Source organism: Caretta caretta, chromosome 2, assembly GCF_965140235.1.
Source record: "Caretta caretta isolate rCarCar2 chromosome 2, rCarCar1.hap1, whole genome shotgun sequence".
Classification (NCBI taxonomy): Eukaryota; Metazoa; Chordata; order Testudines; family Cheloniidae; genus Caretta; species Caretta caretta.
This window is the reverse complement of record NC_134207.1, coordinates 83,638,118-83,662,117: the sequence shown is the minus strand read 5'-3', so window position 1 is coordinate 83,662,117 and position 24,000 is coordinate 83,638,118. Positions and strand designations below refer to the sequence as shown.

At 42.5% G+C, this 24,000-nt stretch overlaps 1 protein-coding gene and 1 long non-coding RNA gene across 4 annotated transcripts in view; one reads left to right on the top strand and one right to left on the bottom strand.

The window, feature by feature from the left end:
* The window catches only part of USP14 (ubiquitin specific peptidase 14), a 35,802-nt gene that overhangs the window by 11,367 nt on the left and 435 nt on the right, over positions 1–24,000 (bottom strand). For 2 of the 3 annotated variants that reach the window (XM_048840424.2, XM_048840421.2), the window contains exons 2-10: positions 21,579–21,614; positions 21,330–21,475; positions 19,995–20,027; positions 17,491–17,595; positions 15,231–15,334; positions 5,670–5,728; positions 3,543–3,673; positions 3,045–3,125; positions 2,043–2,122 (exon numbers count right to left, since the gene is read on the bottom strand). In XM_048840424.2, coding sequence (XP_048696381.2) covers positions 2,043–2,122; positions 3,045–3,125; positions 3,543–3,673; positions 5,670–5,728; positions 15,231–15,334; positions 17,491–17,595; positions 19,995–20,027; positions 21,330–21,475; positions 21,579–21,614 — 775 coding nt within the window. The remainder of the gene's footprint in view (positions 1–2,042; positions 2,123–3,044; positions 3,126–3,542; positions 3,674–5,669; positions 5,729–15,230; positions 15,335–17,490; positions 17,596–19,994; positions 20,028–21,329; positions 21,476–21,578; positions 21,615–24,000) is intronic. The other variant, XM_048840422.2, reaches the window with a different exon arrangement.
* Positions 7,097–10,350, top strand: LOC142071049 (uncharacterized). The gene is made up of 2 exons (XR_012666999.1): positions 7,097–9,241; positions 9,827–10,350. It is a non-coding gene; the product is annotated as an uncharacterized LOC142071049 (long non-coding RNA).

The window sequence follows — 24,000 nt, the reverse complement described above, 5'->3', positions numbered from 1 at the left end:
TGCTCTATTTAGTTTGCCAGTATCAAATCCTGGGATCAGCTTCAATATTACACTCCACGAACAGTGGCTGAGCGGAGTAGAGACAACTGCCCTAAGTTCTTCTACATCTGCTATCTCCCAGGCTCCCCCCACTTCTTTAGACCACTGAACAGCCTTCTCTTTGAAAACTGATAGGTATTTTATCATGGTTAAGGTTAAGATTTTATCATGGATATTTTTACTAAAAGTTGCAAACAAACAAAAGTTCACAGGAGTCTGTGACTTTACTAAAAATAACTGGGGGGCAAGGCTAGGGAGGGAAAAGGAATGATGACTGGAGCCCCATTTGGAGGAGAGAGGGGATATGACAGAACAAGTCCCACTGCCATGGGTGGGGAGGGGGCACAGCTTTGGCTTCAGCACCAGACAGAGTTTGTGGGGGGGGAGGGAAGGGGAGAGAGTGGGAAGTAGAGAGCGCACAGCCATGGTTCCGGCCCAGAGGCTGCAGAGCAGGGGCACATGGCCTTGGCTGCAGTCATTGGGCACAGCCCCGAGGAGGGGCACATGGCCCTGGCCCCAGCCATTATTTTGGGGGGCCAAGGGGGAGGAGGGAGAAGAGCAATAATTGTGGCTGCAACACCAGCCGAAGCTTCAGAGGGGGCACACAGTCCCGCCTTCAGCCGCTGACAGCTGAAGGTCAGGGACATCTGGTAAAGTCACTGAATCAGTGACTGCCGTGACTAAATCGTATCCTTAAAGATGGTATACATCCCCTTCCATACCTTCTCCCTTTCTATCTCAACTGCCTTTCTTTCTTCCCTAATTCTATAACTAGTCTCCCCATCACTTCCTCTTCTGTAGTTTTATCCATCCCCTCCTTTCACTGTTCTTCCTATCAGGTGACCTAGTTGATAGTGGACCACTTATGTCCAGGCTTTCCTCATTTGCAGTTCCTTTCACCATGCACCTCCTAGTCTCCCTATCAGCTAATTTTTCCCTTTCCTACACCTTCATCTCTGTTCCACATACCCTTCCATTACTACGTTCTCCCCATTCTCCAAGCTACACCCCAAACTTTCTGTGGACTCATTTCATCATGCCACTGACCTATGTATCTATTCTCCTACCATACTCATTCTGTTCCTCCACCCACAGTTTATGGGCTCAGAAACTGAAATGAGGTCCATGGTATGAAAGCAGAAGAGCATGGCCCTCTTGCTCCAAAAAGATCTAACGCCTGACTCTGCATCAAGAAAGTTGTATAAGATTACTACCCTAATCTTAACAGATATTTCCCCCTCAACATCTTAGAAAAGCAAAATATTAAAAACTGCCTCAGGTCCTTCCCCATATGTCCAGGGGAAAGAAAAAAAAAAAATACTCCACAGGCCCAAATATGGCATGCACTCAATTTCATTATGGGTAGGTGATCAAGAATAGTACACTATGCCTGAAATGCCACTTCCATGGAGCATGTCAATCTTGATCCACCTCCCAAAACAAATTATTTTTCTATAAAAAACCCTACTCTTTGAAAATCGTATGATGAATCCACTTCCTAGTCACCTGATGGTGTGAGATTTATTTGTTATATATTTATTGCATTTGACGAAATTCCTCAGGAAAGGGATAGCAATGTACAAAACGTGGAGTAGACTAAGAACATCAGCAACCCTCAAATTAGCAATTAAATGCGTGGCCATCTAGTCCCTTTTGTATTACGATATCGTTGGTATCCATGTAAAAGTAGACTTTCAGCATTTCCTGAGGCAAAGAATTTCAAATGCTATTAGTTTCTAGAGAAGAACCATTGTATATTTAAGTTTTGTTTTTAAAAAAATTTCCAAAGGTACCATTTTTCCCATTACTGCTTATTCTAATTTTTGTGATGTGCTTTTATGTACTTCTACAATACAGATGTATCTTTTCCCCAAGTATCTTCTCTCTCTAGCCTCTTCTGGGTTAAGTTTTTCATTTTTGTTATCCCTTATGTGTGAAATCCCCTCCCCACTATGAGTTACTAAATCACTACTGCTCTTTAGACCTTAAAATCCTTAGGATACGTTGTTTCAAATTCAATGCTGAAGAACTGATCAACTAAACTCTTCTTTTTAGAAGCTGCTGCTGAAGCTCCAGAGTCAGTCTGCAAAACAGGTTTTCTTATTATAATTTTAAGTAGCAAACAAAAACACCATCTCTTCCATGCAGACAACAATTAAGTACTTTTAAAAGATAGTTCATGAATGCCTATTCATTCAAAAAGAACACATACCTATGGTTACGTAAGAAAACTAGGTATGTTGAAATTTCATCTGCTTAGTCTCCCTATCAGAGTGAAAAAGATTTAGACTAGACACCAACATTAGCATTTAATTACTGTGAAAGCAGTCTCTTTAGACCATAATACTGGCAAGAAACAGCAAATGTCTTTATTAAAAACAGCACCACTTTATTTTTCACTGAAAGGTAGAGTTCTCTATAATACTTTTTAAACTATAAACAAAACTGTTTTATCACTGATCTTTGTAAACCAAGACACTCCACAAAGTATTTTTTTTAAAGCTACACTTGGGGGGAAGTTTCACCCTTACCCTGGAGGAAATAAAGTTCTCGGTGAATTGACTAAGCTAATCCTGTTTGCTGCAGCATTCCTGCTGACATCCTTCTCTGAATCCCAAACCACGATAATGCTTTTCAGAAACAGCCAACATCATATAAAATTAATAGAATGTTAGGGTGACTGGACTCACATAAGCACGGATCTTGTGGTCTTCCACACTGGCTTATGTAGGGCCAACATGGAAACTCCTTCCATAGCATAGGCACCCCAATGTGCGATTTTAAGTGGCATGGAGGGCTTTGCACTGGCTCTCAACATCATGAGGCAATTTCATTTATTAGACTATAAATATAACCTAAGGAGAACTTGGTAGTGCTCCAACCTAATGAAATTTGTTCAACTATTTATTGATATACCCCCCCAATAAGAATATCCGTCATGAATACTGTATTATAGCCTCATCTATAGTCAGAATCAAAGAATAATACAAGATGATGTCTATTACCTCCATAAGAGCATCACCTTCTATCCCTTCCAGCTTTTGCTGTAGTACCCTCATCATTTGTACCCAGCATTCATTGGCATCCTATGAAAAAACAGAATATTGAAATTTGACTAGATACCAGTAATTTGCATTTATGATTTTAGGTATGTACTCTTATGAAACTACTATCAATCCCCTGATAACATGAAATTTGTAATCTGACAATTCATTAACTATGAACTTATTGCCATCCCAAAAATACTCATTTTGCTGAGCTGGTGTTTGACTCTTCATGCAACTTTTTCTCTACACCCGACAAAAAAACATCTAGCTTTTGGAATACAAAAGGCTACAGAATAATATTTGGACTTCAATAGCTAGAAGTAGTAATTTTCTGTTGAGTTAATGTTTTGCAACTGTATTCTATGACAGAATAAGTTATTTGATAAATACATCTTTTCCAGAAATGTATTCCTTAGACACTGTATAATATATCGGAAGTTAAGTGAAAGTCTTTACCTGTTGGAGATATTGGCCTTGATCCCCTTTCTCTGCAAATTGTGGGAAGGCCATGTGTAAAAACTGCAGGAGAATGATGGGTGGGATGCTGGAGGACGTTTTATCCATGGAATCAAACAAATCTCTAAGAGCTTAAAAATAAAGCAAGTGAGTTTTGAAAATAAAAAAATTAAATGTAAAAAAATCCTCTTAAAAATACTACAGCAAACTAGTAGTTAAAATGAACAGCAAGAAGGCAACAATATCCAAAGGGAACACTTATTTAACAGTGTCAAATTAGAACTTTTCACCGAAGGGCCCAGTTGTTTCACAGTAGGTACAATAGATGCAAAATGTGCCTGCAAACATGATTACGCAGGCATAGCAAATGACCCAGATATGAAAGATAGGCACATAGTGCCTTGCCCTTTGATGCCACTTGAAGCTGGCTCCTCACTAACAGTCCACAAATAGAAATGTCATTCACCAAAAACTATTTAACACACTCCTGAAGCACAATGTCTTTGTAACATGTCTATACCTAAAAACAAAGGTGTTCAGGTTAAGATCCACTTTCTATAACCGAAAGCCACAGTGACTTAAGTGTCACTTATTGCTGATAGGACCAAATCTAAACTTGATTTTTCCACACTTAAAATTCTTCAGAGAATACTTAAACTTCGCACCCAGGAAAAGCAAGTCAATGTACACTAGTGCAGAAAGTTCAAAGCTATTTGCAGTGTAGTGGATGATGCTGATTAAGAATATGTTGAGTGGCAACATACACACCCCCCCCCTTTCCTTCCATTCCTAGCTGCATATATGAATCTTACTTCTAAAAATGTATCCATTATACAGAACTTCAAGTTTCCAAACACTTTACAGACACTGACTGCTGCTCACAACAGCCTGTGATGTAGGCTTTACAGGTAAGGAGACCGAGGCATGAAGCTTTTATACCAATGGATATAGCTAATGTTATTTTATAACAAAAAAACCTAAATTTTATGGCCAGTTTCTTCCTGTCCCTGTGATCCAACATCTCAAACACTGACTCCAAGAGGCATTATCTCAATATGACACAGGCATTAAAAAATGCGTGTGTGTCATGCAGGAGCTCCTGACCAGCCCAGCACCAACGAGTTAACTAAGGATTTACTTATCAATGTATTAGACTCCTCAGAAGCAACGTTGTCACCTCAAAATAAAATAATAAGGGACACAAAGTAGAGGCAGTGAGAGGGGAAGGGGCAGGCATGGTTGTATAGAGTAACCATTGAACTTACCACCCCAAAATTCGATCAGCAGGCATACCCACAAACTGGACCTTTCCTTCTTATTTTGTTTTGTTTTTCCTTAAATGGACTGGTAGAAATCCCAGTGTGCTGGCCCAGCATCTTAGTGGGGCAATGAAATAGAGTAAAAAAAGAAAACAAAGTGGACAAGTAGTACCCTTGTTCAAATGTAAAGGGTCTAACTAGAGTTCTAGTTAGAGCTCAGAGATACTGGGCCTTTGTGAGCTCCTGCTACCCAGACCACCATCACCACCACCAAAATAAAATGTTACTTTCCCTTTGGAGATTAAATATATGATGCTATTATGAAGTTTAGGGTAAGGATTATGGCATATTGAGGATAGCAGTCAATATTACTCCAGTGGTGTTGCAAGACCAATAACATCTATTGAATGTAGTGTCACTGGCATGGTGAGTTCCAGAAGTACAGTTATAACCTACTATTAAGTGAAAAACAAGAACTGTCGACTCAGATGTTTACATGGGAAGTGTTCACCTCAAATGATGGAGAGGAGTGCTTTACAAAGTCCCAATTACTTTAAACCACACTTAAGAAATAAGGGCTAATGCTTTACATTTAAGGCTAGATAGTGCCTAGTTTCAGGTGGGTAATCCACACTACTCCAAATATACCTTTGTTGGAGTAAGTTTTGGAAGGTGCAGAAAAGTATGCTAGATTAGTCTAGTCCTTAGAAGTACATTAGGTGGTAAAGGTTAAAATGAACCCCTCAGTGCTCTGGAGTTCCTAAGGCATAAACTCCAAAGAAAAACACACATTAAAAAGACTTGCAATAACAATCCTGGACTCCAGCAAATAATAGCAAAAACACTCTGTTCTAATCCAAATACCGACCTGCAGTAATATACTGAGCAGAGGCCATTTCTCCTGAAGCTCTCAAGGCACCGGCATACCTAAAAGAGATTCAGATAATTTGCATGCAATTAAACTAAATCATATAAAATAAATTTTTAAAAACAAACACCAGGTTTTTAATTCACAAAAGAGGGGAGTGGATAAAATGGTCAGATAGACATTTAAAAACATTCTGAAAAAGGGTTCTGGGTAGATTCACTGAACTTGATGTAATCCAAGTATTTACCGCCTGGCAGCATTCATCCTCTAGTGCTTTGACACCCACCCCAAACCATCATTTCTACTATAATCACGCTGAAGCAAAGGAAAGGCTGGCATCCCTCAAATCACTTTTGCTTAAGACTAAATGAAAAAAAAAATCTTATTAAAAATTTGATTACTTTAATTCTATGTGATTTTGCATACACTCTACTTCCATTTAATTCTGTCCCCCCTTCTCTTCCTGTTCCTTGGAAGAGGAGCCTTTCCTTGCTTAGCACATGAAAAGTAAGGCTGAACACTTGTCTAACCACAGGTTTCTACTGCTTCACATGGGAGCAACAGCTACCTCCTAAAATGATTTGAGTCAAGGTGGGGAGGAATAGTCACACTCAGTGGTAAAAGCAGATGAAAGCTGAGCGGAGATCACTAGTTCTGGTAGCTATGGTCACACATCTCCCTCTTATGAAACAATGCAGTGTGGCAAGGGGAAGGGAATGGGGACAAGAGAGAAAGTAACCAAAAGGAGTTCATGTCCCCAAGCAGGTTCCCAGCCAGTTAGGGGGGGCGGGGGAAGCGTGCACCAAGAGTATGGAACAAAATGGGGCACATTTCTGGTGTGTCCAATTGTGATTTCTACCAAGGAGGAGAATGTATTTTAGAAAAGCACAGGAAAGGGGGAGCACATGCAGGAGTTACTCCTTAGAAATTTCTGAAGTATCAAATGCAACTTCCTCCATCTTATGAGATTAAGATATTTAGAGTCACTGTGGAGAGTTCTCTGAAAACTTCCGCTCAACGTGCAGTGTTTGAAAAGGCTAACAGTATGTTATGAACTATAGGAAAAGGATAGAAAAGAAGACAGAAAATATCATAACGCTACTATAAATCATGGTGTGCCCACAACTTGAATAGCGTGTCCAGTTCTGGTCACCCCATCTCAAAAAGTATTTAGAAGAACTGGAAAAAGTTCAGAGAAAGGCAAAGATGATCAAGGGTATGGAATGACTTCTATGAGGAGAGATACAATACAAAAAATAGGGGTCACCCAATGAAATTAATAGGCAGCAGGTTCAATACAAACAAAAGATCATTGCCATGAGATGTTGTGATAGCCAAAAGTATAACTGGGTTAAAAAAATAACTAGATAAATTCACAGAGGATAGGTCCATCAATGGCTATTAGCCAAGATGATCAGCAACTGAAACCCAAGATTGAGGCAACCCTAAACCTCTGACTACCAGAAGCTGGGAGAGCAAGACAAGGATGGATCACTTGATAACTGCCCTGTCCTGTACATTGCGCCTGAAACTCTGGTATAGGCCACTGCTGGAGACAGGATACTTGGCAAGATGGACCATGGTCTGACCCAGTATAGTAGTTCTTATGCTCTTAAGATAAAGTCTGAATAAAATTTATAGAGCTGGTGGGCACCCCTTCTTCCTTGCTCCACTCAGAGAGAAGTAATGGATGGAACAGATCTTTCTTTAAGAAAAGAAGGAGTAGGTCAGGTACATATTTTCCATCAGGTGATGCTGCTGCTTCACTCACTGCTGGGCAAGAATGGGAGCCACTCCTGCTACTCCTATATCAGATTTCTCTTCCTAATGAGCCCTTACTTTAGTATGTAGAAGAAGAGCTCTGAGGAAATAGGCTCCTCCAAGATAGGAAGAGGGATCTGTGATTCTCTTACTTCAACCTTGGACCTGGCTTCCACAAAAATTCATGTCAGGGAGGACCAGGGACAGTATCCCTTTCATCAGAAAGCCGTACATCAACCATGAGAAGCGAAAGGGGGATGACGCTCCTGGAGACCTCAATAGGATCGCTGATGTGAAGTGAAACCAGAACACTAAGCTTGCCTAGCTGAGCTAACAGCTTTACTTTCCTCCTCACTATCCTTTTGTGCTGTCATCAAGAGAGAAGAGAAAGGGTGAGTCCATTCAAAGCAGTGGATTTGGTTTTTCCCAGGGCTGGTTTCCCAGAAGATAGAATACTGCCACCTTTTATTGCATCCTCCTAGTTTTATAGGATATATCTTGACACAACCCATGGGACATTTAAGATACTAAATACAGCTCTAAAACTAAGTGTGAAAAAGATTTCCTGACTGAAATTAAGATTTATGGGATTTCCCACACAGATTTCTGAACAGTTTTCCAGTGTATTTAAATGTGTAAATTTTACAGCCTAGAAACAGCTATCAAAGTTGTTACAAGGCAACGTTTATGCCAGACTCATTACTTTAACAGTCAAATCTTAATTATTTAATAGAATGGAAGGCAATTAATTTGAATAAGTATCTGGATAATCAGTATTACTGTACTGTTACTCCTGGGGGAATTCTGCACCACTGTGTGGGTGCAGAATTCATGTGCCCTACAGATTTCTTTGCTTCCCTGCAGAAAAATGACTCTGAGCCCTGGTCTACACTAGGACTTTAGGTCGAAATTAGCAGCATTAAATCGATGTAAACCTGCACCCGTCCACACGATGAAGCCCTTTATTTCAACTTAAAGGGCTCTTAAAATCGATTTCCTTACTCCACCCCTGACAAGTGGATTAGCGCTTAAATCGGCCTTGTCGGCTCGAATTTGGGGTATTGTGGACACAATTCGATGATATTGGCCTCCGGAAGCTATCCCAGAGTGCTCCATTGTGACCGCTCTGGACAGCACTCTCAATTCAGATGCACTGGCCAGGTAGACAGGAAAAGAACCGCGAACTTTTGAATCTCATTTCCTGTTTGGCCAGCATGGCAAGCTGCAGGTGACCATGCAGAGCTCATCAGGAGAGGTGACCATGATGGAGTCCCAGAATCGCAAAAGAGCTCCAGCATGGACCGAACGGGAGGTATGAGATCTGATCGCTGTATGGGGAGAGGAATCCGTGCTATCAGAACTCCGTTCCAGTTTTCGAAATGCCAAAACCTTTGTCAAAATCTCCCAGGGCATGAAGGACAGAGGCCATAACAGGGACCCGAAGCAGTGCCGTGTGAAACTGAAGGAGCTGAGGCACCCCTCAGAAAACCAGAGAGGCGAACGGCCGCTCCAGGTCAGAGCCCCAAACATGCTGCTTCTATGATGAGCTGCATGCCATTTTAGGGGGTTCAGCCACCACTACCCCAGCCGTGTTGTCTGACTCCTTCAATGGAGATGGAGGCAATACGGAAGCAGGTTTTGGGGACGAAGAAGAAGATGATGATGAGGTTGTAGATAGCTCACAGCAAGCAAGCGGAGAAACCAGTTTTCCCAACAGCCAGGAACTGTTTCTCACCCTGGATCTGGAGCCGGTACCCCCGAACCCACCCAAGGCTGCCTCCTGGACCCAGCAGGCGGAGAAGGGACCTCCGGTGAGTGTACCTTTTAAAATACTATACATGGTTTAAAAGCAAGTATGTGAAAGGATTACTTTGCCCTGGCATTTGCGGCTCTCCTGGATGTACTCCCAAAGCCTTTACAAAAGGTTTCTGGGAAGGGCAGCCTTATTGCGTCCTTCATGGTAGGACACTTTACCACTCCAGGCCAGTAACACGTACTCAGGAATCATTGTACAACAAAGCATTGCAGTGTATGTTTGCTGGCGTTCAAACATCCGTTCTTTATCTCTCTGTGTTATCCTCAGGAGAGTGAGATATAATTCATGGTCACCTGGTTGAAATAGGGTGCTTTTCTTCAGGGGACACTCAGAGGAGCCCATTCCTGCTGGGCTGTTTGCCTGTGGCTAAACAGAAATGTTCCCCGCTGTTAGCCACAGGGAGGGGGGAGGGTTGAGGGGGTAGCCACGCGGTGGGGGGAGGCAAAATGCGACCTTGTAACGAAAGCACATGTGCTATGTATGTAATGTTAACAGCAAGGTTTACCCTGAAAGAGTGTAGCCACTGTTTTATAAAATGTGTCTTTTTAAATACCGCTGTCCCTTTTTTTTTCTCCACCAGCTGCATGTGTTTCAATGATCACAGGATCTTCTTCCCAGAGGCTAGTGAAGCTTAGAAAGAAAAAAAAAACGCACTCGAGATGAAATGTTCTCTGAGCTCATGCTGTCCTCCCACACTGACAGAGCACAGACGAATGCGTGGAGGCAAATAATGTCAGAGTGCAGGAAAGCACAAAATGACCGGGAGGAGAGGTGGCGGGCTGAAGAGAGTAAGTGGCGGGTTGAAGCTCAAATGTGGTGGCAGCGTGATGAGAGGAGGCAGGATTCAATGCTGAGGCTGCTGGAAGACCAAGCCAGTATGCTCCAGTGTATGGTTGAGCTGCAGCAAAGGCGCTGGAGCACAGACTGCCACTACAGCCCCTGTGTAACCAACCGCCCTCCCCCCCAACTTCCATAGCCTCCACACCCAGACGCCCAAGAACGTGGTGTTGGGGCCACCGGCCAACCAGCCTCTCCGCCACAGAGGATTGCCCAAAAAAAAAGAAGGCTGGCATTCAATAAATTTTAAAGTTGTAAACTTTTAAAGTGCTGTGTGGCATTTTCCTTCCCTCCTCCACCACCCCTCCTGGGCTACCTTGGTAGTCATCCCCCTATTTGTGTGATGAATGAATAAAGAATGCATGAATGTGAAGCAACAATGACTATTGCCCCTGCAAGCGGTGATTGAAGGGAGGAGGGGAGGGTGGTTAGCTTACAGGGAAGTAGAGTGAACCAAGAGGCAGGGGGTTTCATCAAGGAGAAACAAACAGAACTTTCACACCGTAGCCTGGCCAGTCATGAAACTGGTTTTCAAAGCTTCTCTGATGCGTGCCGCACCCTCCTGTGCTCTTCTAACCGCCCTGGTGTCTGGCTGCGCGTAACCAGCAGCCAGACGATTTGCCTCAACCTCCCACCCCACCATAAACGTCTCCCCCTTACTCTCTCAGATATTGTGGAGCTCACAGCAAGCAGTAATAACAGTGGGAATATTGGTTTCGCTGAGGTCTAAGCAAGTCAGTAAACTGCGCCAGCGCGCCTTTGAACGTCCAAATGCACATTCTACCACCATTCTGCACTTGCTCAGCCTGTAGTTGAACAGCTCCTGACTACTGTCCAGGCTGCCTGTGTACGGCTTCATGAGCCAGGGCATTAAGGGGTAGGCTGGGTCCCCAAGGATAACTATAGGCATTTCAACATCCCCAACAGTTATTTTCTGGTCTGGGAATAAAGTCCCTTCCTGCAGCTTTTGAAACAGACCAGAGTTCCTGAAGATGTGAGCGTCATGTACCTTTCCCGGCCATCCCACGTCGATGTTGGTGAAACGTCCCTTGTGATCCACCAGAGCTTGCAGCACTATTGAAAAGTACCCCTTGCGGTTTATGTACTCGGCAGCTTGGTGCTCCGGTGCCAAGATAGGGATATGGGTTCTGTCTATGGCCCCACCACAGTTAGGGAATCCCATTGCAGCAAAGCCATCCACTATGACCTGCACATTTCCCAGGGTCACTACCCTTGATATCAGTAGATCTTTGATTGCGTGGGCTACTTGCATCACAGCAGCCCCAACAGTAGATTTGCCCACTCCAAATTGATTCCCAACTGACCGGTAGCTGTCTGGCGTTGCAAGCTTCCACAGGGCTATCGCCACTCACTTCTCAACTGTTAGGGCTGCTCTCATCTTGGTATTCATGCGCCTCAGGGCAGGGGAAAGCAAGTCACAAAGTTCCATGAAAGTGCCCTTACGCATGCGAGAGTTTCGCAGCCACTGGGAATTGTCCCAGACCTGCAACACTATGCGGTCCCACCAGTCTGTGCTTGTTTCCCGAGCCCAGAATCGGCGTTCCACAGCATGAACCTGCCCCATTAGCACCATGATGCATGCATTGGCAGGGCCCATGCTTTCAGAGAAATCTGTGTCCATGTCCTGATCACTCACGTGACCGCGCTGACGTCGCCTCCTCGCCCGGTATCGCTTTGCCAGGTTCTGCATATACTGCTGGATAACGCGTGTGGTGTTTAATGTGCTCCTAATTGCCAAAGTGAGCTGAGCGGCCTCCATGCGTGCCTTGGTATGGCGTCCGCACAGAAAAAAGGCGCGGAACGATTGTCTGCCATTGCTCTGACGGAGGGAGGGGCGACTGATGACACGGCTTACAGGGTTGGCTTCAGGGAGCTAAAATCAACAAAGGGGGTGGCTTTACATCAAGGAGTATTTCAGGCAGGACTTCATGGAGGGTTCCAATAAGAAATGGTGCACCTAAGTTATTGTTCTTATTAGAACAAGGAGGTTAGCCTGGCCTCTGATTGATACATGGCTAGATTTACCTCGCTGCACCTTCTCTGTGAGTGACTGCAGTGTGACCTAGAGGAATGAGTCCCCTAGACGGGGGAGGAGGCAAATGAGTACAAAACAAATCTGGTCTATTTCTTGTTTTGATCCACTCCATCTATCTTTTACATCTTTGGTTGGCAGCAGACGGTGCAGAAGGACTGCATGCCATCCACATCTCATGGCTGCTCAGCAGAAGATGGTGCAGTAGGACTGCTAGCCATCCTCATCTCTTGCCTGCCCGGCAGAAGATGATGCAATAGGATTGCTAGCAATCTGTACTGCCTGCCTGCTCACCCTAAGACAGTTCAATAGGACTGACTGCAGGACTAAAGAGAATGACCTGGTCAAGTCACTCCAAATTTAGTCCCTGCGCCCATGTCTGCCCAGGCGCTCCCAGCCGACGTGGCCAGGAGCACCTCGGACACGACGAGAATGGCTACCAGTCGTACTGCACCGTCTGCTGCCAGAAGGCAATGGGTTGCTGCTACTGTGTAGCAATGCCGTACCGCGTCTGCCAGCTCCCAGGAGACATACGGTGACGGTTACCTGAGCGGGCTCCATGCTTGCCGTGGTATGGCGTCTGCACAGGCAACTCAGGAAAAAAGGTGCGAAACGATTGTCTGCCCTTGCTTTCATGGAGGGAGGGAGGGAAGGGGGGCCTGACAATATGTACCCAGAACCACCCGGAACAATGTTTTAGCTCCATCAGGCATTGGGATCTCAACCTAGAATTCCAATGGGCAGCGGAGACTGCGGGAACTGTGGGATAGCTATCCACAGTGCAACGCTCCGGAAGTCGACTCTAGCCTCGGTACTGTGGAAGCACTCCGCCGAGTTAATGCACTTAATGCACTTAGAGCATTTTCTGTGGGGACACACACACTCGAATATATAAAACCGATTTCTAAAAAACCGACCTTATTCCGTAGTGTAGACATACCCTGACAGGGAATCAAAGAGAAGCTGCAAGAGCGGTCAAGTGCCACTCCCCAGCAGCTCAGGCGCATCCTTTCGGGCACCTGGGGCAGTCAACAGTGAGCTAAATTACTGTGCAAGGGGTGGGAGGGTTTGGGGACTCCCCAGGTGGTGCATGGTAAGACCCACCCCCGTCCACCCAACCCCCATGCATGCAGACCCCTCCCCCGATACTCAGATTCCCCCCCCCCAAATCTTCCTCTACCCAAGTCTCAACCCCACCCCGCACTTGGATCTCCCCAGCCCCACCTGGTGGCTCCTACCCTGCTATGGGCTCAGCCTGCAGTCCCATCTGGGCTGGGGGAGGAGCACACCTTCCCTGCACAGGGTAGCTGCGGCTGAGGCTGGGTCAGACCCACCCCCAGAAAACTCCCCCAGCTGCCGGAAGTTCTGCATCCCTCCTCAGCTGCATGGGGAGGGGTCACTGTACAGGTAGCTGCTTCCCTGTTCATCCGGAAGCCCCCATTCCCAGACCTCCACACTGAGCCTCACCCCCCCCCGCATCTGTACCCCCCAGCGAGCTCCTCCCCCTACATCCAGACCCAACAGTGTACCCAGACCACCTCCCCGCCAAGCCCCATCCCCTGCATCCAGGCCACCTCCTGATGAGCCCCCGCATTTGAACCCATACCCCAAACCCCACTCCCTGTTCTCCTAGACCCCCACTGCACTGAGCCCCAACCAGCTGCATCTGGACCACCACCCCACCAATCCCTGCACCCCCAGCACCCAAACCCCCGCCACACCCAGACCTCCCCACCCCCACTGAGCCCCAACCACCTTCACCTGGACCCACTGCAGCCCAATTGAAGCTGTAACCCCATCTCCCATCACATCCAGACCCCCCCCACTGAGCTTCCTGCACCCAAACCGCCCCACCCAGAACCCTCTCAACCCCACACCTCAATCCTTTCAATAAGAAGCTCCTCCATACTTAGATCCTGCTGGGTTAAGCCTGCCTGCCCACAGTTGGTACAGAGGGGCAGGGCCCTGGGGTGTTTCTGAGGTAGGCCCAGCCCTCGCGCTGTTTCAGGCTTAGGTGCAGCCTCACCGCTGAATCCATATCCCGGGCTCGGGGTGAGGGGGGCGACCTGCAGGGTGATCTCCCATCTCCGTGCAGCCATTGGCCTGTGCTCCCCACTGCCATGCTGGAACCGCCACATTTTTTTTATTGACAAATAAAATTTGTTGGATGTTTTTTGGCACAGAATTCACTCAGGAGTACCGGGGAAACCAAGTCAAGTACAGAGGTGTCAAGAGTTCTGATCATTCTACATGAGTGAAGTAATCCTGCCTAAATAACCACTATTCCCACAATTCTTGAATGTTAAAGACCTCTCACATTGTGTGCCTGTGGGCTCTCTCACTGGAATTCTCCAAAGGTAAGTCTGGAAGAACAGATTTATCTATCTTGCTGACCCTCAAGACGGTAGAAAAATCCTTCATGCATTACTCACAATTAAATCTGTGTAGAAACTGGTTGTTTCCAGACCTCAATCCAGAAGAGTCAGGAAAATTAGGAAGTACCAAGTGTACTAAGAAAATGCTTGTGGATTTCTAAAACTAAATCTTCCGCTGTGTTGCCAACAAAATGTAACATACTGAACATCACAAGCTACATAATCTGTAATTGGACAGTTTGCAAACAAACTAGTGGACAGAGTTATGGAAAAGTGTTTTTGCAAAGGAATAGGACTGTTTCTTAAGTTAACTGCATAACAGGTTTTTAGTTTTTTGTTGTGTGGGGTTTTTTTTTTGTTTTTTTTTTTTAAAGGAGAGATCATAATTCTTTAGACGAAAAAAGAATATACGTTAATCCCAAAAGAGTAGATGATCAAAGTTCACAAAACTGTTTAGGCAGGTTGCTGAAGACTTACTTGCAGTAGACTGCATCAGAATTTGGATGTGAACTTTTTTAGTGAGACAGAACCAATTCTCTATTAAAAATATTTTAGCTCCTATAAATATGCAGCTGCTTTGACTTCTTAGTAAGGACAAAGATGTAACCAACACAATGATTCTATTAGTCTGTAGCTCTATTAAAACGACAGTTTTACACAGACACTTCATAATCCAAAGAAAACAATTTTCATCTTAGTACTTTTGTACTGAACCCTACCTCTTAAGGGCCTCTTTCAGTTCTGGCACAGAGCGGATACACTGAACTGTAGCATTCATGTAACAAGTGTTGCCAAGATTTGTCAAACCACATGGTAACTCCATCTGCCAAGGAAATATACATGGTGCTTGAAGATTTAAGAGACATTTGAAATTATTTTGGTATACACACTGTAACTCAGACAGTAGCTTGTTAAGACAAATCTGAAATTAAAAGAAACCTGATCAACCATCATGTTACATCAAATTTCATCTAACAGATCTATTAATTCAGATTTATTTTTATAAAAAAGTGTATTTATTTTTAGTTCTATTACCTTGTTAGTTTGAAGTATTTTACCTTTTAGTGCACTTTATTGCTTTTAAAAACATTAAAGAGTGCTTCATTTTTGTGTACCTTTTGGTATAGTGAACAGAATTAAATTTAGAGGGCAAATCTCCTAAAAGTAAGTCATTTACAGAGGTTCCAATTATAATCAAATTCAAACTTTAAAATATCTTTTATCTTGCTGATTGCCTTGATAATCTTGCATACGTGTTTTTAAGGATAGATGTAATATAATCAAATCAATGTTAAAACAACATCTATGTTCTCAGCAGAACTCTGAGAAGTAATGAAATCCATAGTTAAATTGTTAATATTGCTTTTGCTTTATCACTAGTTTACAGGGAGGAGTTAAAAGAGTTTTTTGAATTTCTGAGGTCCTGAAGTTTACATTTTAAAAATATTGATCTAACTTCTTAAAAGAAGAAAATGGTCATACTCATGTAATAACTGGACCATAACAATTTCAGAAACCATTAGAAATAATTACAAAATATCATAACATATTTGTGCAACACTTATTTAATACAAAGTGAGCCAGATATCAGGAAAAATTCATTTGTACAAAATGAGTCAATTACACATTTGGATAAATTCTTGGGAAAAAGCATGAATCTAGCTACACAATCTGTGTTAATGTGTCTGCTAAAAAAACCAGCAGCACAGAGTATAGGCATATTTGAAATTCAGAGACATAAAATTTGGTAAGAGAAAAAGTAAATTGTAAAGTCCTTCAAATTTTATCCAAGATTGATGTCTCCTTGTTCACCTCTATTATTTATAGTTAGTCTAAGTGACTGGATAGCTCTAGTCTCATAGGTTTATATAATTTAAGTATCAATTATTTTCCTCTTAGAACATAGGCGGATCTTACGTAAGTATTAAAATACATATCAGTCCTAAATTACAAAGCCATCATCATATGGATATTTATAATTGTGCAGTAGCCAGTGTTCAAAAGTCACCATGACCGTTTTACGTTAATTAAAAAAATACCATAAGAGCTCCTAGTTCAGACTAAGGACAAACAAAACTATTCAAGTTATTAAAAAAAATACATCTCAAACTAGGGAAACTTTTGTTTTCAAACATTAAGTCAATTTCCCCCCCGCCCAGATCCTTCTCTCACAAAGAAGATTTCTTCTACTCCAACAGTTTAAAAAAGGAGTTTCAAATTTTCAGCTAGGAACCAATGTTCCCAAAAAGGAGACTAGGATATTTTCAGGGTGCACTACTGTAAATATAGAAAAGCCACCAAATAATTTGACACTACTAGCAGTCTTTGTTCAAGAGAAGCCCAGGATCAAAAACACAAGGAGGATACAAGTCTGGCTTCAGATGCCTCTCCAGGGACACATCTGGGAAGTTTGTACTATGGTAGAACCTGAAAGTTACGAACACCTTGGGAATGGAGGTTGTTCATGACTGAACCAAATGTTATGGTTGTTTTTTAAAAGTTTACAATTGAACATTGACTTAATATAGCTTTGAAACTTTACCGTACAGAAAAATGCTGCTTTCCTTTATTTATTTTTTTTTAAAAAAAGGTTTACATTTAACAGAGTATTGTATTGGCTTATTTTTCTTCTGGTGCTGCTGCCTGATTGTGTACTTCTGGTTCCAAATGAGCGTGTGGTTGACTGGTCAGTTTGTAACTCTAGTGTTCATAACTGAGGTTCTACTGTATGCCTACCCCACAATAAGGTTGGTTCAAGCCAAATGATATTAGTTAAATGAGCTATAATTTAAAATACACTTTTTACCATTTCCTCCAAAGTCACATTACACTGTCAACACTTTCAGGTTTGTTAGATACTAGAAATGATAACTAAATATGCTATAGTTGAAGATCCACTTTTAAATAAACATTATAAATACACTGAAAAGTGCAGTTATCCAAAACATAACAGGAATCTGAGGTAAAAAATATGCTTACAGCTGAGGCTAACTGCTCCTCTGTCATGTCTTCTACAAAGACAGGTCGAGCTACCGGTTCCTCAGGGAGTGCCTCTGCAGAGCCCATCATTAATAAGGTCATCCCCTGTAAACACAGCAAATATAATCAGACACATTAAGGAACATCCATAAAATACAAGAGCAAGAAAGGTAGAAATCTGCATACCTCTAAAATTTAGTAATTTCAGATATCTCCTATTGGAGATAAACAAACAGCTCTCTCTTACAATGTCTATTTCATACTGTATTATTGTTTCTAAAGACAAAGCTAACCAACGGAAAAAAAAAATGAAGTGAATCTACCGCTTTATTCTTTTATATTTATATTGAATTACTGAATCACCCTTCCTTCATGAAAACTAAGAAAAGGCTTTTAGTTCATTAATCTCTAAACAGTACTACCAACTTCATAATTAAGTAGAAAATGCACAATAGGAAAAATTTTAGTATTTTTAAGCAAGTTTCCATTTGGCCTGGACGCTATATCAGTCAGTAGCCAAGATCTTTCTACTAAACAGCTTTAATTAACATCAGGTTCCAATTATGACTAAAAAATTAATGAACCACAGAATATCTTTAAATGAAAACTCCCTCCGTTTTTGACCCTTTCAAGTCAAAAGTCTTTCATACTCCAGTAGTATACAAGGGAAACTACTTTATCCTCCTTTTCTCTGATCTTGGGCTTCAAGAAGTTAGGAGCCAGAACTACGTTCAGATTTGAAAGGATAAAATAAAGTTTACTAGAATCTCCACGTGTGTGTGCAAAAGTTGCTAATTATTCAAGTTCAGACTACTCTGAATAGAAAGAAATTCACCCTTCTTTGGCCAAGGATTTGGGGGACCTTGAGAAGGATCTTGTTGAATTTACTACCGTGAAAGCTGGCTTGTGGGTTTTGGACCTGTGTGTTTTCTTGGGATGGGTATACTAAGAGGAGGGGAACAAGGGAGATGCCACCTCTGAGGACAGGGGGGGCTATTTGAGGAAGTGAGAAATACTTGATCTAGGGTGGCCAATATGGCATAGGTATGAGGGAAAAATGGGTTGGGGATGCTCCACAGTATTGCCCAGAGAACAAGAGGTGGACAGTCCAGGGAGAAAGGTACTGGTGCTATGACCTTTCCTGAGCCAGTATGTGCAAAAGGAACTTGCCATCGTGACAACCTGGGTGGCTCCACACCATAGACATTTCCTTCCCCTTTGACCAACAGGTCAGTGTTTGAAAGTATGACGCTGGTGGTGAAAGGGGTATATCAAAAAATGAGTAATAAGTACCCAGAGACTCACCCCAAGCAGTATAAATTCCTTACAATATCCCAAAGTGTGGTTAGATTATTGGAGGAAGACTATCAGCACCTGGTGCACAGTGCGAGACCAGAATTTTACCTATCTAGCCCTCAGCACAATAGTATGCGAGTGCCTTTGCCACAGCTCTTTGATCTACTGCACCACCCTGCTGATACTTCATAATAAGTGAAATACCCCCAGGCTAGGGGAATCAAGCAACTTTCCCCTGTCTGTTCATTAAAGATCCCTTCCCTACCAGACTACTGCTGAATCTTAGGCTACGGCCACACTGGCACTTTATAGCGCTGCAGCGTTCTCGCTCAGGTGTGTGAAAAAACACACCCCTGAGCGCAGCAAGTTACAGCACTGTAAAGCGCCAGTGTAAACAGTGCCCCAGTGCTCCCAGCGCTGGCACGTGACCACACTCACACTTCAAAGCACTCCTGCGGCAGCACTTTGAAGTTTCAGATGTAGCCATGCCCTAAGAGAAAAGAACTACCAAGTTCCTGCAAGAAAGAAGAGAACCATCAGGGAGAGCTCAGGAGCAACCTCTGCCTTTCGCTGGTCAGGCAGAATATCAGATAAACAACATGGATATGTTGAGTAAAAAAGTGCTAGCAGGCTCCAGGGAAGCAACAACAACAAAATCACAAGAATCTCTTGCATTACCCCAGGGATTGGAAAAACAGCAGATAAGCCTCATCATTGAGGCTGGTGAAAGTAGTACAGACCCTATACCGGAGAAACTATCCTAGGAGAGCAATTGAGTGAGTAGCAGCTATCAATGTAAAATGCAATAAAAAATTCTCCAAGTATCAGGAAGAGAGTGTCATTTCCCCACAGGTCCTAGCTCACAAAGTTCTCTCACCATATTCCCAGAGAACAAATGTTAGAAGACCCAGTGTGGAGATTTTTAAAAATATGCTTGGGTAAGACAACTACATCCTAAAATTGTTATTTAGTCTAAAAACAGAAAATCTAGAAGCCACTGTGGTTATAAAACAAAGCCTATGACAATTTTGATTACTGTTATCTCTCATTATTCACAATGGCGTTCCTATTTTTTACTGCAAGTCATAAGACTATCACCCCACTTATGATGGAAGTAATAGAGACTCTTAAAAAGACCATCACTATAATAAAACGGACAAGTTTTAAGCCGTTTACCTATATGCAAGTGAATTTTTGAGGATACTTACGTTCTTGATTTTGATGTTGCCCCACTCATCATCCTATGTTTGAAGGGAAGAAAAGGACTGTGTTACTGTCTTACAGTAGAAGACATTTTAGAAGACTCAAAAGGCTAACTGACGCTTTCACCAACATCAGTCATTTGTCTCTGAACAGCACACTATAGCAGTGTTAACACTTTACTTGGTTAGTCTCTAAGGTGCCACAAGTACTCTTTTTCTTTTTGCGAACAGTTTACTAGAGACTATTCTTTTTCCAATCTTGTGTCAATCTATACTAAAAACAGCAAGGTACTCTTTTCTAGATGGCTCTTGATAGTTTTACAACTAGTCAGCTCAAGTATCTGTTTCAGAAGGAAGGGAAAAAAGGCAAATTGACCAAATTAAGTCACATTGGCATAAAAAGTGTATGGCACAGATACATTGTCTGTTCTGGATTGTTTTCGCTGGCCTGCAGTGCAGAAACAAGATAAAATTCTTAACCGAGCAGAAAGTACTGTTCAAGTTCTGTTAATTTCTTAACGAAAATATCAAGAGACTATCTTTGTACAAAGGGGTGGGGAAAAGTTTTGAAATACTGGTTTGTGCTTCAGAGTAGCAGCCGTGTTAGTCTGTATCTGCAAAAAGAAAAGGACTACTTGTGGCACCTTAGAGACTAACAAATTTATCTGAGCATAAGCTTTCGTGAGCTACAGCTCACTTCATCAGATGCATGTAGCGGAAAATACAGTGGGGAGATTTTACACACAGAGAACATGAAACAATGGGTGTTACCATTCACACTGTAACAAGAGTGATCAGGTAAGGTGAGCTATTACTAGCGGGGGGAGGGGGAGGGAGGGGACGGACACACCTCCCCGTACTGTTCCTCACAGGTTCTTGTCAACTGCTGGAAATGGCCCACCTTGATTATCACTACAAAAGGTTCCCCTCCCGCCCCCAGCTCTCCTGCTGGTAATAGCTCAAATCACTCTTGTTACAGTGTGTATGGTAACACCCATTGTTTCATGTTCTCTGTGTATAAAATCTCCCCACTGTATTTTCCACTACATGCATCCGATGAAGTGAGCTGTAGCTCACAAAAGCTTATGCTCAAATAAATTTGTTACTCTCTAAGGTGCCACAAGTACTCCTTTTGGTTTGTGTTGACCACCAATTAATCAACCCGTATTTTGCAAAACATTTTCCAATAACAAGCAACAGACCTACAGCATCAACACATCATACTATGCGTTTTTTGAACTGTTCATGGTCACATTTATACATTTCTAACATATATTCTTACTGTTGATTAAACACTAAACAGAATTAGACAAATAAAAGGAAGTTATTGGTGATTTCTACCTTTAGAGCTCCTCCTTTCACCACAACTTTCTGTCTGTCTGGCTGAACTCCAGTCAATGCGAAAAGCTGAGCCTTGAACACCATTGGAGGTTCATCAGTATTCAACTCTACACCATCAAATTTCTCTTTCCCCCATTTTACGTTCACTGCAAAAACAATGCATTACACATGTGTCTCATTCTCTCCCACATGAGCTTATTTAGTTTCTAGAATTAACTATGAGTATATAAAATTTTACCGAAGACTGACCTTGGGCGCCCCACCATATGTTCAGATTCAGGTTGGCTATCAACAAGTTTGAAAAAATTATTCAAGATTCATGTTTTCACAATAAAACCAAGCAAAACTATTTCTCTGTCCAATCTTAAGAAGTCATTAGAAAGTTAATTCCCGCAATCTATGGTCAGTTATAATTCTGTGTGGGATAACCCTATGTTCTTCCAAAACAAAACTAATACTTCTGGTGGCAAAGGTTATTTACATGAAAATGCATACTGCACGTCAAATATGTACCCAGACAAACTATTTTGCTCTATCTAGCCCCAGTTACACCACAACCATTGTTAAATGCCTTACTGCTGGTACAGTACAGTCACAAAATGATTTTAGCTCAGTGTAGTTGGACATAATAGGAATGTCCTGCAGCTCCAGTCAATTATATATTGACTCCTTAGCAGCAGAGCTGGAATCCATGCATGGCATAGCAACTGTTGCTAGACTAATCTATCACTGACCCATGGCAGAGAAAAAGCATGGTTTTCCAGCAGTGTTGCAAATCTTCAGCCAGTGTGTTACATCAAATGCTGTTATATATTTCTAAAAGTTATTTCAAAATGTTACTTCTTCATTGAAAACACTGAAACACAGCATAGCTTATAATGAGGCTACACTATCAGGCAAATTTATGATAGCAAAATTGTTTTGGCTATCAGTTACAGCAATGTTTGTCCCTGTCAAACCAGCAAGTTAGGGTTTTTCAATATACGATAAAGCAGCTGTGATTTAATAAAAGATCTTCCATCATTTATATATGGGGTGACCAGATGTCCCGATTTTATAGGGACAGTCCTGATTTTTGGTTCTTTTTCTTATATAGGCTCCTATTACCCCGCATCCCCTGTCCCAATTTTTCACACTTGCTGTCAGGTCATCCTATAGGTCCAGGATAGCAGACTATGGGAAAATGACCAGGGGGTGATTTTAAACAATTTTTTCCACACAGACAATCTGTAAAAAGAGCATGATTTGCCTGTCCTTCTGCATTTTTTCTATACATTTGTGATTTGTTTTTTGCCATGAAGCCATGACTTCTCCTACTTGTTTGTCATGACAAATAAGTAGCCTTAAGCAGGGCATTACAGTCAGAGTGTTCATTCTTGAAGAGGCAGTTTCCAATCATTTTTGCAATTTGTTCAAACAGAGAAGGTTTTGGAGTACAAAAAAAGAGAGCTCTTATGTAAACCATGCTAATAATCGATTGCACGAGAATCCAATCTGAACATTAACTATACTGCAAGACAATAAACCTTATAATCTCGGACACAACTATCTTTAAAAACTTAGTATCCATAGAAATACACTGTACAAAGTTTTTCCGTGAGTTTACATATCATAATAGAAATGTCCAGCATTTTCCAACATACAACTCATTAGCTAGTGCCTAATATCAGTGCTGCTGATAAGGAAATAAAATAATTCAAGCAAAGATTATACAAACTAAAACGGAAGTCAGGCTATCTATTGAAAAAGCATTGGGGGGCTGCGGGGAGAGTAGTAATGATGCGTTGGCCATGCAGAATAGAAACAATAGATTGTTTAAATGAGTTTGAGAAGCCATATTCACCAACTCCAAACAAGGCCTCAATTTGCAAACCACAGTTCAGGTTGCAGGGAGATAGATAAATTCACAGTGCCATTTTAAGTTCATTGGCCAAGCACTGAAATGTTCTGACAGGCCTGGGAAGGCTGAACTGTGAAATGCACACACACCAGCAACAACTCCCTGAAGAGAGCCACCAGAGAGTGGAAGTTTCCAGCTGTTACAGCTTTTGCCAGTAACTTTTCTTAGTGGAAACAGGGGTGGGTAGGATGAGATGCAATTGTGCTAAATTGCAACTTCTCTAGCATTAGCTAGAATACAGTGCAGCTAAAAAAAAAAAAAAGTACAGGCTGATGGGCCTACATTAGGAAGAGTGAGTGTACAATTATTTCTTGTTTTGGTGAACACCAGTGTGTTTAGACAAATAGGTAAAATCAGTATCAAAGGTTTTTAAATTCTCTGTATATACACCCCCCGCCCCCCCCCCCCACAGCAGACCATTCATTGCTCCAGTGCTTGCTTTTGTAGTGCACACCATGCCCCTCTCCCCAACCTCCAGGAGACGTTGATGAGCACAAAACTAATACCTATAACATCAGACTCCTCTCTGGTGTTTACAGAATGCAGCAGACATGATTTGTTTGCATTTTTGACACTGTCCCACACGATACTCTCATCGGGAAAACAGGGACATGTGATTAGACGAGTTTACTATAAAGTGGGGGAACATCTGGCTCAAAGCCTGATAGCTGCTGCTTGTCTACAATGGCTCACGCTGAGCCGAGGTCTAGCAAGTGGGTCCCACGGGGGTGGGGGCCGCCCCTGTCCGGGGTCCGCCCTAGGGGCATTTCC